Source organism: Neoarius graeffei, chromosome 2, assembly GCF_027579695.1.
Source record: "Neoarius graeffei isolate fNeoGra1 chromosome 2, fNeoGra1.pri, whole genome shotgun sequence".
NCBI classification, from domain to species: domain Eukaryota; kingdom Metazoa; phylum Chordata; class Actinopteri; order Siluriformes; family Ariidae; genus Neoarius; species Neoarius graeffei.
In genome coordinates, this window is record NC_083570.1 from 34,300,153 (window position 1) to 34,314,756 (window position 14,604).

General features: G+C 43.1%; 1 protein-coding gene across 1 annotated transcript; it reads left to right on the forward strand.

Moving 5' to 3' along the window:
• The first annotated feature begins 7,914 nt into the window (after positions 1–7,914).
• On the forward strand, positions 7,915–11,254 carry LOC132869364 (uncharacterized). Its single transcript, XM_060902710.1, has 7 exons — positions 7,915–8,388; positions 8,482–8,558; positions 8,747–8,924; positions 9,105–9,181; positions 9,538–9,687; positions 10,042–10,166; positions 10,270–11,254. The coding sequence occupies exons 1-5, from the start codon at positions 7,915–7,917 to the stop codon at positions 9,572–9,574; spliced, it is 843 nt and encodes a 280-aa protein (XP_060758693.1). The 3' UTR covers positions 9,575–9,687; positions 10,042–10,166; positions 10,270–11,254.
• The last annotated feature ends 3,350 nt before the right edge of the window (positions 11,255–14,604 follow it).

The following is a 14,604-nucleotide window of genomic DNA, read 5'->3' on the forward strand; positions in this document are numbered from 1 at the left end:
CATATCTTCAAGCCAACATGTGATTTTCTTTTTATTATATAGACACATTCACAAACAAAAAAATACCCAAATTTATCAAAACAATTCATAGATTTCCTCACAAGTGACATATAGAGAATTATGTCACAGTTGTGGTTCTCCACGTCCCGGATGCAGTTCGTATAAAAAATACAAGTTATGTATTTCCCAGTAAAACACTTGCGTCTATGTAACATATATATAAGTTATATAGACATGAGTGTTTTACTGGGAAATACGCCACTAGTATTTATATATATATAAATAATAAGAGTGGCGTGTAATATATATATATATGTGTGTGTGTGTGTGTGTATGTATGCGCACGTGTAGGTAATATCACACTCAAGGTCTTGCTGTTGTACTGAATATCAGCACAGCTGTGATTTGAGTGCTAATCCCAGCCATGCTGATATTCAGTACCACAGCGCAACCTGTGATATTGCTTTTACACAAACGTTCCATAAAGAAGAAATTAATATCAAGTAAGTGACATTTTCGAGACTATATGGACAAATGTTCTGTTAATTTTTACTTCTTGAGTGGAAATAGATCCTGAAGAAGCCATACTCACTTTATAGTTCATTGGCTAGCTAGCGCACATAGATTTGTACATTCTTATTAAAGGTGCTTCTTTTCCATCTTCATCTGACAAGCTTTCATATTTTAAGGCAAAAGCTATATTCTTGAAAAGTGTCATTTGCTATGTCCACTAATTATATTGGTAACACTACCATATTAATCATTTTTGTCAGAGTGCAGACACATACGGATGTATGTGCAGGGGAGAGCAGGGAGCAAACTTGAAATGGAGCCAAATCGCAAAACTAGAACGTGGTCAAGAGTCAGGCAAGGGTCGATCAGTGAACAGGATAATATAAAGAAGACAAGTAACATAAATGAAGAGAGATGGCAAGGGTCAGAAATACTAGAATCAGGCAGAGATAGAAAGGCTTGGTATGGACTGGAAAACACAGAACGATACTTTGTATTGAAGGTGTGTGAGAGAGAGGCTTAAGTAGTGTGGCTGGTGAGTTTGTGAATTAACGACAGCTGCTTTCAATAAGCTGGTGACAGGGGGCGCTGTACTCTTTGGGAGTTGTAGTTCTGAGTGGCCATGTTTGTAGTTTGGCTAGCACTGCCATTCTCAATGCCTCTACTGACAGACACCCCCCTGAGGAGCTCCCTCTGGGGGCTAAATTCTTCCTGGGGTGCCCTCTTCCCCTAGGTGAAGGTTTGTCAGGGTGTTGTGCATGAAACTCTTGCTTGAGCAGAGGGTCCAGAATGTCCTTGGCTCCCACCCAGCTTCATTCCTCAGGTCTATAACCCTCCCAGTCTACCAGATATTCTGGAATCAAGTATTCTGTTTACCTGGTTGATGGGCTCACCTTCTAGGTTTAGCACTAGGTGTTCTTGGACTGGAGCATTCTCAGCAAGAGGGCCCGGAATTGTAGGTTTCAGACAAGGAACATGAAACAAGGGGGATATCCGTCTGTGAGGGGAAAGTTCTACTCTCTACAAGACATTGTGGATACACTGAAGTACTTTAAACGGGCCGATGTAATGTGGCTGTAACTTCCGACAGGTATTTGGCTCTCTGACGTTCCTTGTGGACACCCATACTTTATCACCAGGAGAGAAATCTGGATTGTTGCTTCTGTGTTTGTCTGCATATTCCTTGTATTTGGTGTTAACAGTTTCTATGCATTGGTGTACCTCCTCCCATATGGCTTGGCTATGAGAGAACCAGTCCTCCACTGCTTGTACTTGTGCCACTGCGTCATCCCAGGGGAACAGGGGCGATTAGTAGCTGAGTATGCACTGAAAAGACATGACCCAGTCTTTTCAGAGTCCTAGATGTGAGACTCACTGAAACTCTTAATTGTTCCATAAAACAGGTCCATAAGTGTGAGATAAACTGGGGGCCCCAGTTGCTGACCATGTCCTCAGTGATGCCATAGTACCTGAATACCTGTTGGAAGAGCAGTTCAGCTGTTTGGAACACTGCGGGGATGCCTGGTAAAGGGATGAGTTTTTAGTGCTTTGGAGAATCTGTCAATAGTCACCATAATGGTGGTGTTGCCCTGGGAGGAGGGTAGGTCTGTGATGAAATTGATGGCTAGATGGGACCAGGTTCTTTGAGGTATCGGGAGGGGACAAAGCTTGCTGGCAGGAGGGGTTCGTGGAACCTTTGCTTGGGCACACTCAGAGCAGGAGGCGATGAACTGGTTAATTTCCATGAGCATGTTCTTCCACCAGTACTTGTTCCTGAGCATTTGATGAGTTCATTGGCTGCCAGGATGTCCCATGGCAGGAAATGTGTGAACCCAGGTGATGAGTCACCCTCAGAGGTGATTCGGGATGTAAAGAAGGCCTGGCGAAAGATTGATTGGGCTTGTCCGTGGTTGGGAGTTCTTTATCTCCTGATCCAGGTCCCAAGTGATGGCATGGATGAAGCAGTTGGGCAAGAGAATGGAGTGAGTAACAGAGTCCTGACATGACGAGTCAAAGGTGCAAGATAGGGCATCTGCTTTGGTATTCTTTGACCCTGGGTGGAACGAGATCGTGAAATTAAAACATGTGAAGAAGAGTGCCCATCTGGCTTGACGTGGGTTCAATCTTTTTGCCTTCTTAAGATATTCGAGGCTTTTATGATCAATCAGTATCACAAAGGGATGCATAGCTCCCTCCAGCCAGTGTCTCCACTCTTCGAGAGTTAGTTTAATAGCAAGTAGTTCTCAGTTTCCGACATCATAATTCCTTTCTGCAGAGGTGAGATTCTTTGAGAAAAAGGCCATCGGGTGAAGCTTGTGTTTCTCGCTGAAGCATTTAGACAAGATTCCTCCTACTCCTGTGTCAGAAGCATCAACTTCAGCCGTGAATGGCTTGGTCGGATCAGGATGCTGTAGGACCAGGGCAGAGGTGATGGCATTCTTGAGTCGGTTGAAGGCCTCTTTTGCCAAAGGGTTCCATTGAAGATGCTTGGGTCCCTTCTTGAGCAGAGCCATTAGGGGAGCAACAATTGTGCTGAAGCCTCGAATAAAATGATGGTAGAAGTTGGCAAAGCCTAAGAAATGTTGAAGCTCCTTAACAGATGTGGGTGCTGACCAGGATGTGACTGCAGATACCTTGGTGGAATCCATGCTAACTCCTTCTGCACTGATGATGTAGCCCAAAAAGGAGATTCAATTCTGATGAAATCCACATTTCTCTGCTTTCACATAGAGATGATTGGCCAGTAGATGTTGGAGGACAGCTCGGACATGTTCCAGATAGCTTTTCTAGTCAGGAGAGTAAATCAGGATATCGTCGATATATGCAATCACAAACTTACCTAGCATGTCCCTTAGCACATCATTGATCAAGCACTGGAACATGCTAGGCACTGAAGAAAGGCCATAGGGCATTACCCTGTACTGAAAATGGCCAGCAGTTGTGCTAAAGGCAGTCTTCCACTCATCACCTTTCTTTATTCTGATTAGGTTGTAGGCACTGTGTAGGTTGAGCCTTGAGAAGATCTTGGCAGATCGAAGTTGTTCTAGAGGTGAGGGAACAAGAGGAAGAGGATAAGGATATTTAACAGAGACTTGGTTCAATCCCCTATAGTCTATGCATGGCTGGAGACCACCGCCTCATTTCTCCACAAAGAAGAAGCCTGCTGATGCTGGTGACTTAGAAGGACATATGTAACTCTGTTTGAGGGCTTCTTGGATATACTTCTCCATGGGAGAGTGTTCTTTCTGAGAAAGGGGATAGATGCAACCACGTGGAGGTGATATGCCTAGTAGAAGATCAATGGCATAATCATAAGGTCAGTGTGGTGGTAGCCCACAGGCTTTCCCCTTGCTAAAGACTTCTTTCAAGTCCAGGTAACACTCAGGAACATTCTCCCTGGAATCTGGTTGTGGGCTTTCAACAAAGGTGGAGAAAAGACTGATTTGGGGATGTGAGAGACAATTCTTAAAACAGGTGGATGACCACTGGAGAATTTCCTTGTTCTGCCATGAGATGAGTGGGTCATGAAGCTGTAACCAGGGGTAGCCAAGAATGATGTCATGATTGACAGTGGTAGTCAGGTAGAGGGAGATGAGTTCTGAGTGGAGTGCTCCCACCTGAATGTGAACGGGAGTGGTGAGAGTAGTGATGAGGCCATCACCTATTGGTCCTCCATCAATGGTCCTGATGCTGAGTGGACTCTGCAGAGGGGTTGTGGGCAGGTCAAACTTCTGGATGATCATGCTGTTGACGAAGTTCCCCTCTGCCCCTGAGTCGACAAAAGCAGACAGAACGTGTGTGGAGGATACCAATTTTAACAACACAGTTACTTTAAATGACTCTGCATTGAATCTTCTCACCAGACTCACTGCGTGAGCTGGGCTTTCAACTGGGCCGATGCAAGATGGATGGATGGATGGGTTGATATGGTGATTGTAATTCCTGCAGTAGAAGCAAAGACTGTCTTTCCTCCTCCTTTCATGTTCAGCGCATTTCAGACAAGTGTGAGAAACCTCCATAGGTGTAGCCTCTTCAGAGGGCTGGACTAGTTTGGAGTTCTCCTTGAGCGAGGGTCAGTGGGTCAGTTAATGATCCAGTCATATTGCTAGGTCAATGAGGGAGTCCAGTGTTAGTTGCTCATCTCTACACACCAGTTCAGTGAGAATTTCTAGACAAAGACCTTGGCGAAACACCGCTTTTAGTGCCGGATCATTCCGTCCGCTGGCTGCCACTAGCGTTCTGAAGTCTAGGGCATATTCAGCGATGCCTTGGGATCCCTGTGAGATAGTGGGCAGACTTTCGCCAACTTCAATTCCCTCAGGGTTATGGTCAAACACTCTTTTGAACAACTTAAGGAAACATTCATAAGAAGTTGTGTGCTCACCGCCATTTCTCCATACAGCACTCACCCATTGTAATGCTTTGCCAGTGAGAAATGACAGAAATTTAGTGATCTTGTGTTCATAAGAGAGATTAGGCATAGTAGAGAAGTACATGGAGCACTGAAGTAAAAATCCCTTACAAGTGAGAGCATTCCTGGCATATTTCTCCAGAATGGGGAGTTGTAACACAGGACTAGGAGAAGCTTTAGGATGCATTAGGAGGGCCTGCGACATCACAGCTGCAAGCTGCGCCATCCATGTGTTGAGCTCTGCAAGCATCTGTTGATGTTCTCCTAGAAGACATCCTTGAGCATTCAAAGCAGTTTGCTTCACCTCCTCTGCTGCATCCATGATAGGCAAAGTATCCTGTCAGAGTGCAGGCAATTACGGATGTATGCGCAGGGGAGAGTGGGGAGCAAACTTGAAATGGAGCCAAATCGCAAAACTAGAAGCATGGTCAAGAGGCAGGCAAGGGTCGGTCAATCAGCGAACAGGGTAATATAGAGAAGGCAAGTAACGTAAATGAAGAGAGATAGCAAGGGTCAGAAATACTAGAATCAGGCAGAGATAGTTGCCGGAGTCCCATAGTTTTGCTGTCATAGTTAGTTGCCGGAGTCCCTGCTTGTACTCAGTGCAATATGTATACTGTTCCTACTTATTCAGGTGACATTGGGCATACCTAACAACCTGTGTTTTCTTTCCCTCTCTCTCTCCCCCTCCCCCCATATCTGTCCCTCTGAGTTACATGGAGTCAACAGGAAATCTTTTGGTGGAGAGGATGGAGACCTCGACTGGCTATCGTAGCCTGCAGGGAATCGGCCATCAGACATTCTGTCGCATGTCCCAGACCTGGTGAAATGTAATTGAATTGTCTTGGCCAGCCCTAAGGGTCCCATCTGCATCCAATCATTGCTGAGGAGTGTGCTCCCATCACCCAATCAAGCATCCAGCCAGAGCAGGTCATTATATTTTTTAACCATATTAACATGCCATTGTTGTGTATTATGCCTGATGTCAAGACTCTCGTCTCTGCGAGCCTACCACACAGACTTAATACTTGTGTCATTTTTAGGGCATACCTAACAACCTGTGTTTTCTCTCCCCCCCCCAATCTGTCCCTCTGAGTTACGTGTCGGTCCTGGGATCGAGATGCTGACCTCTTCTGCCCCTCGGACCTGCTTGATCCATCCTGGTGCCCTGTGTCTGGTTGGAGTCTTATTGCATCGCTCCTGTGGAGGATGGCCCCATGAGGACAGTTGAAAGTTACACCTGGAGGACACTCTGGACTCTTACAGTAATGTAGCTTGGCAAGCCAGACTAAATGTGAATATTTAGTCTGGTCTCGGTCATAGACATTTCCGAAGGGTGTGGGTAGGAACAACCTGTTGTCTTTCAAACTGTCTCTGTGCGTATAGGCCAATGCTCTGACCAATCAGCGCAACTGTGACGTAGTCAGAGCAACAGAAAGCAGTGGGGGAGGGTAAACAAACAGCATGTGGAGAGGGACACCATTGGAGCGTCGAGTGTTTTGGTGAAGATTCAGCGATCATGGAGTTTGACTGTTTTTGTCGTTTGTGCCAAAAAGACATGAGAGTAGCCGGTGTACTACACCACTGTACACAACTTTTTCAAAGATTCCAACAATCGTTGACTCTCGCGGAAAGATTGCAGAAAGTTGGAGTGAATGTTTCAAAGAGACCAGGGAAGTCAAACCGTGTTTGTCAAGCGTGTAAAACAGTGTTAAATAGACTTGAAAGAGACCTGCCAGCGTATTGGAGGTGGATTGAAAATGAGAAGGTCAAAGAAGGAGCCTCCGTAGTACCAACAGGTGCTGAAAAGAGAGACCGGGAGCCTACTCCCTCGAAAACACCGAGGGCTTTGAAAAAGTTCCGCCACAACCCAGAAAGTCCAGGGAGAACTCCCGGAATAGGAGTATATTCGGCGGAATATAGCTGAGGTAAGTTTACATTATCAGTATATTATTACGACCTGTGACGGCAAAACTATCTGCTTAAATTTCAAATGCAGTCATGCACCGTAGCTAAAGTTAGCCTTGAAATCTTGTCTTGATGTTAATGTGGGCTTGACATCTCCGTACTGTACCTGCCAGCCAACCCGTGGACATATGACGATGTCGTCTAACCTTAATGTGATATGTGCAGTGATGACCATTATTCGGACAGTTTTTCACAACACTGTTGTATGTTTTTATCCGTGTGTGTGTGTGTGTGTGTGTGTGTGTGTACAGAATATTTCCACAAGACAAATATTACATTAACACTTCTTTTACTCTCAGGCCCCGATCAAAGGCACAGTGGGTGACTCAAAGGAGGCATTGATAGGGAAACATGTGATCAACAGAAAATGGAGGGCAGCAGCCAAGTTGATCATGTCACATAAAGGCCTTTCCGAAGAAGTGAAAATCCAAGTCCTGGCAATGGTAGAGAGTGAATGCAAGACACTATGCAACCCATTTGGTGACTTCATGTTGTGGCGTTCGTCACCAGAAGATCTTAAGGTATTCTCATTTTCCAGCCTGGAATCAGACCTCCAGCGTCTATCACCATTTCTGCTGTCTGTCTTCTCAACTATCTCGAACAACTCACGTCCTGTCACCTGTGCTGCCGCCTCAATAGCATTGAGGGGAAGTGAACCCCGCATGTCAGCGTTTGCACACTACCTAAACAGTGTTCTACAATATGGGGGTGCCAAGAAGGCAGTCTATAACAGATTAAGTAAACTTGGCATCACAACAACTCACAATAACTCAATTGTAAAGCAGAAAGAGTTGGCAAAGACATATGCAGATGGTCTGTTGCTGCTAAAGAGGCTGAGCTTCACAGCACTGTCAGTCCAGGAGAGGAAAACCTTGACACGTTACTCAGTGATGTCTTCCGAAGCATGGAAGAGCTTCAGTTGTCATAATACCAACCCCCCCCCCCCCCCCACACACACACACACACACACACACACACACTGTTAATACATGGGAAGTAATCTAGTATGCTTTTCTGTCTTTATGTACATTTGTATCACAACAGAGACTACAGAGGAGGCAGGTCCAAGCCATGCTGAGGACCCGGTACTGGAACGAGATGCGAAGATAAGCTCTCAGCCATTTCCAGAACGACAATCAACTCCACCACATACATACTCCATTATACTTGACAATTTGGACTTTTTCATGCACGCACACCATCAGTCCACTCGCCACAGCAACAAATCCATACACTGGATACACCACATTGCTGTCCAGGACCGGATTCCAACATATCACCTGCCCAATGACAACCCGTGTGTGGATCTTCTTCAGTATGACTTGAAAATGTCCTTCCCTGGACCCGAGACACAACTGTTTATGCGTCGAGAGTTCATCGTCCTTGGCAGCCGAATCCTAACTCAGTATCTGGCAGCTTTCAGATCATTTTCCAGAGTGGTAGTGCGCAACATCCCGCATCAGTACTCAGAACAAATGTCACAGCCTTCAACAGATGTAAGAATATGTAGGAAGATTCTACTAATGCCTCTACCAACTACCAACAGTCAATGTAGTACAGTGAAATATGTTCCTCTTTTCTAATTACAGTACCCATTAGGACTCATTTTCAAGAATGAGAACAAAACCTCTGACCTGTCCGAGGCACTTCGACACATTCAGCACAAGTAAGTATGAAGTATGGCAACACCTTTCCTACCCCCAGATGGCAAACTGTCTCTCTCTGCCAAGCCCCAAAAGGCAGACTCCCACACTCCGACATGTCCCTATTGCTTTCTGTAGTAACAAAGACCATGCTGACCATGCAAAGACCATACTTCGGACAGTTACTTAATGCATATCATCCTCATTGCAGGTATGTTCCAAACTGCCCCGACGGTGTCTCCACAGTGTTGGTCGGAGGTGATCGGCTCACTGAAACAAACTGTAGAAATATACAGTGGTCTTTTGCAGATGGAGCTGACGAAAAGGAAAGGATGGAACGCATGGTGTTCATGTTCGAGGACTGGCATGCCATTAGAGTACTGTTTGAAGTAAGAACCATAACCAGTCACATATTAACATCACAAATTAAGATAAATGGATAGAGACAGTTACTTTATTTGTCCAGAAGGAAATTAAGGAGTTTTGCCACATTATTTGTCATGGTGCTGTCCTGTACATTGGTCCAAGCAGTGTTTGGTGTTGTCAATTTCCTTTGGTTTTGATCCTAGATCCACTTCAAAATGTTCTTCAGTGAGACATCTGGCAAGGACCATGGGACACTATGTGCCAACATGACAAAGTTGAGGTAAATCTGCTGTATTATTATCATAACTTCATCTCATCTCATTATCTCTAGCCGCTTGATCCTATTCTACAGGGTCGCAGGCAAGCTGGAGCCTTATCATAACTTCATTAATTCTTATTACTTAATTACTGTTTTTAGGTTTATTGCACCTCAGACACCAGAAAATTTAGTTGAATGACTACAAACATTCAAATGTAAAGATTTTTTAGGTGAATGCGCTGTATTGTCATGACTTCATTATGAATTATTCATAAGTTTTTTGCATTTACAAAAAACCTTGGCCAACCAGCCAGTGGAAAATGTATAGACCACTTTTTACACGTTATTGTTGAAATTGTTGACAATGTTTTCTGCAGTTTGGCCCATGCACAAAACTACAGCCACAATGGATGAGTCAGGATGCATCATGAACTTATGCTTTCTGTTGTGGGGTTGGACATGCACTTCTGCCATCATGAAAAGCAGAGTCATCTCCAGGGAAAGGGTTCTATGAATTGAACAGGATGGTATGGTTACATGCATTTTGCCAGACATTTCTGTATTTTGACTACTAACAATTCTGCGTGTGTTTCTGCGCCAGCACTTGCACATGCTACCATTTCATATGAGGTGAATGTGAGCGTAAGGTGAATGAGGTGAATGTGTGCTGCTTGTCTTAGCATACTAAACTAGATTAACAGTAGCAGCGGAAAATATACTCGGGCTTGCCAGGCTATGTGTGTGTGCATGCATGTACTGTACACTAACACGTGTGTGTGTGTGTGTGTGTGTGTGTGTGTGTGTGTGTGTGTACATGCCCACCAAGGCTCATGAGAGAGCCATATGTATAATATGTGTGTGTGTGTGTGTATTTGTCACAGGTGCAGCAATGCCAAACAGGGTCCCCATGGTGCCTTCAATGCCTACAAGCATTTTGTCATCACTGACACAACTGCTCTGTTCCTGGCGGCTGCCATGGAGCACTTTGGGCTGCAGGATGTTGCAGGTAACTGGAAAGTGTTATGATACAGCAATGCTATGTTGAAAAGTGAGTAGACTGTTATCCTGGACTGATATTTGTGATGTATCTTATCTTTAATCTGATTTAGAAATCCCGGATTCCTTTGTGCCAGAAAATGTTGCATCAGGAACGCCAGACATGAAAAGAGACTGGTTGAGTGAGAAGACAGCCGAGGTGGTGGACAAGTTCATCTTGTTTTGGGATATGCCTGTGGTCAGCGAAGTCCCTGTGAGGCAGAAGAAACAATATCCCTGTAGAGCTCAGGGATGTCAGCAGACATATACATACCAGAAATCCAGAGACAAACACGAGCTTAACAAACACAACATGGTTGTTTCCTCAGACACGTTGCCAGAAGATACATCAGAATCCCAAAATGACCACAAGCAAGCACACAGCATAGCAAGGCTGAGCTTTAGTTTTTCTCTGATGGACATGTTGGATACTGTCAAAGAAGGTGATGGGGGCAGACTTATGCGGCTTTACAAGGTTGCCCTCCTGTACTACAAAGCTCACGGACACAGCCACTACGCCTACAGCACATTTCTTCTTACAGTACAGCTGAATGCAGCTCTGAGTCCACGGATGGCCCACAGCTTGACCTGGAACAGATTTTGGAATACCAGGGGAGGGAAGAGGGTCAACATACCCCTTGATCTACACCTGGAACACCTAAACAACTTTCTGAAATCGTTTCTGAAGGGTCAGGGTCCTAATCTGTCTGAACTCTCAGCAAGCCGGATCAATCAGTCATTGGGTGTCTTTAGAAACATGATGGAGAAGGTTGATGAGGAGTTGAGCATCAAAAGGTCAACTGGCACCCATCACACCGATCAGGAGGAAGTTGATGTGCTGACTTTGGTCAGTGTGTTCAGCGAGGGACAGTTTTTTACAGAGATACCTGGCCGTTTTTTTCATGCCTTCCCTGGCTTCCACAAGAATCCACTAGTCAAACTTCATGACAAAGACATATGGCAGTGGATGAAAGACAAATTGAATGAGTGGAGCTGTCTAAAACTCTGACGGGCACACCACAGCATTTTTAGAGTGTGTTTTTTTATTTATTTATTTCCTTTATTTAGTTTTTATTTATTATATTCATATTTCTTGTAAATAGTGTATATAGTCATTTTTATCTTGTAAATACTGTGCATAGTTTATATATTTCACATTCTTATACTAGTCTGTATAGTTTCACTTCATTGTCATACTATTCAATTTCATTGTTTGCCCACCATGCCTTGTTCCCAGATTTGAAATTGTCAAATAACCTCAAATTTCAGTTACATCTCCTTTTTTATATGCAGTCTCATTTCAGGTCACAATGACATTTTTCAATCAGAAGCATTACACATGTCAGTGATTATGTACAAGTATTTACAAATAATGCCACAATGCTATGTCATCGTGGGCATGAATGGCTTTTACAGATAATCATCTTCACTGTTTTCCTAAGATATGTCTGTGTGTATGAAGTCAGTGAGTTGCTGGACTCCTGAGAGAACCTTGCATCCCTCACCCAGTGTTTCCCTAACATTTTTCGTGTTGTAAGTCATGAAGAAAGCAAAAGAATTGCCAAAGGATCTTTGGAAAGATAGCTGAACTCTATGAAACAGAACAGGGATAAGGAAGTATTGAACCAAACAAGAATGCCAATCAGCACTGCTCAAATTTTAATTCAGAAGTGTTAAATGAGGGCTTCTGTTTAAACCAAACCAGATTCAGGAAGACCAAATAAAATTTTAGCCATAATTGCCAGGAAAATTGTTCGGTAGGCAAAGGACAACAACAACAAAAAAAAAATTCAGGTGAAATACAGAACAAAAAGAAAAGAGGTTTCAAGCTGTACAATACAGAGGCACTTGTGGAGAAATGCCATTACTACAAAAAAATTACCACAAAGTATCTCAATTATATCACACCAAAGAGCAGGTGACAAAACAATGGAATTATGTCTAAATTCTAATACACTTTGAAAAAAAAAAGTATTTTGATAAACACCTACTGATTGAAGAGTTCAGATGCAAAACCCTCTAACTCCACTTGACCACTTTTTGAGAAAAAGGCCATTTTTTATCAGGCCTTTGTATTTAAGTATAGAAACCTAGATTAATTTGAAATCACAAGGTTATTAGTTAGGGAAAACACTGTGTTAATCTCACAAATGTTACTTCAGCAAAATTACTGTTTTTAACAAATATTTTCTTTCTTTTGCGTCAAAACCAGCTAAATCCATAGGTTCTTTGTATGCAAAAACCTCTAAATCCATTTTTTCCTTACAGACATGGGTAAGTGTTACAAAATCACCAGAGATACAACTGGAAACATTGAAAATTAGTATGCCACACATACTAATAGTGGTGGTTGTAATAGTGATGGTGGTGTGGTTGGCACATTCATAGCTAAGTTAATGGACCTATGATCATGAGATAATCGTGTCATATTTTTAAGCAATACCTAAATAAATACCAACACTCCTCTTCATAAATGAAGCCAAAAGGCCTGTCATGTCAACATTTAAGAAATTCAAAATCCACATAGTTTAAACAATGCCAATAGGTTTATTTTCTTCACATCAGCAGACTTTTGCTTTCCAAGCAAATGATACAAAGTACTAAACCAAATAAAATACATTGGAATAATACTGAAGTGCAATAAAAACCTGGTGTAAACAACATGAAAATCTTAACACAAATACATGTACAGTAAATGCAACAAGCAATATTCTGCCAAGAAGGGCAAGTTTAAGTTAGTAACATTAACAACATTGACACAATAACTGTGATAATAATAATAATAATAATAATAATAATAATAATAATAATTTGATTTTATTATTAAAATAATTTTTAATTATTTAATTATTTAAAAAATTTTATTATTATTTTATTATTAAAATAATAATAATTAATTTGATGGTCACGTCTCTTTGTCGTCTCTTCCCCTCGTCGTCAACTTGTTCTCTCCTCCGCTTAACCGGCATAATATTCAAGTGAAACAGAAGTATAGCGTCCTGTTCAACCTTATCTTTGGACGTGTATAACTGTTTTTTGAAGTAAGCCAGGTCGATCTGAGTTAAGCTTACCGTGGCGCACATCAAGCTGTTGTGATGGCAGACTATTCCATTTTCAACATTTTCACCGCTATATCGCTTCATTTTCGCTAAATAGCGACCATGATTTTCCACAACACGACGTTTCCTCCGCCCATTCACTGTCTGGAGGACAGGTTCATTCATGCCATCGTAATTCATGTCGGTATTAGCTGCCATTTCGCAAAAATCTTCCTGTGAATAAAGTTTTCCTGACGAAACTTTGTTTACAAACATTATGGCACGCGAGTCCAGGTCATGTTCTGATTGGCTGTTGAAAGTAGAGGCTTTTGCTGCTAAAGTGAAGTGGCGTTTAGAGGTTTTTGATACTAAACCGATATTTTAGACAAGACGGGGAGTGGTTTTTATGTAATTTTTTTACAAAAATATTTAAGTTACATATACTAGATGTAGACAGGATTCACACAACATCATTAACTCATTTTTCACAGATATGGCGTTTAGGGGGTTTTGCATCTGAACTCTTGTGTGTATACATTGTTTGGGAACATCTTGGGCTAACAAATGTTATCACACTGCTCTTAATCATCAGACTTCTCCAGAGGTGAAAACCCAGACTCTGTACTGCTGTGACATGAGGGAGTGCTTTCTGAGTACTCATCAAAGTAGCCTGTGAAATGTTGGTCTGGCACCACATAGTCACTCGGAGGCACATTTATTTCTGAGAACTCAAAGTCCTCAAAAACCTCAAAACACACCATGAGGATTTCTTGTGCGTATTCTTTACTGAAGACAGGGAGACTGTCCATAATGTAATCCAAATCAAATATGTGTGTGCAGTGCTCAACAACACTGTTGATGAGGACATCGCCAAAACAAGTGCAATGTGCTATGCTGGTGAACAGAGGTTTGCTGGGTACCAGGCTCATCTTGTACTCGAGCAAAAGCTCCCTAACTAAAGCTTTGTCATCCTCTGTGACTTCCCTGCTTCTGACTGGAGCATGACCCGGAGTATGAGACCTTTCAAATTCTGGTGTAGCCACGGCGCAACCAGTTGAAGTGCACATGCAAACAGAGTGGCAGTAAGAGCAGCACAAATGTCCAGGCTCAACACTGTCAGTGTGGTCCTCAAAGTGTGCAAACAGGGCCTTCCGAAAGCAGCTGTTGCTGCTTTTGTCCAGCAGTGCTTTCACTCCCTCGTCTGTGCTTGTGTGTGCCTTTACTCTGAAAATGACTGCATGTGCAGAAGACCCATCTCTCCCCGCCCTGCCAACCTCCTGTAGGATGGCCTCGACATCTTCTGGAACACCGTACATGATAACATGGGACACCTTGGGGAAGTTCATCCCCATTCCCACTGCAGTTGTTGCC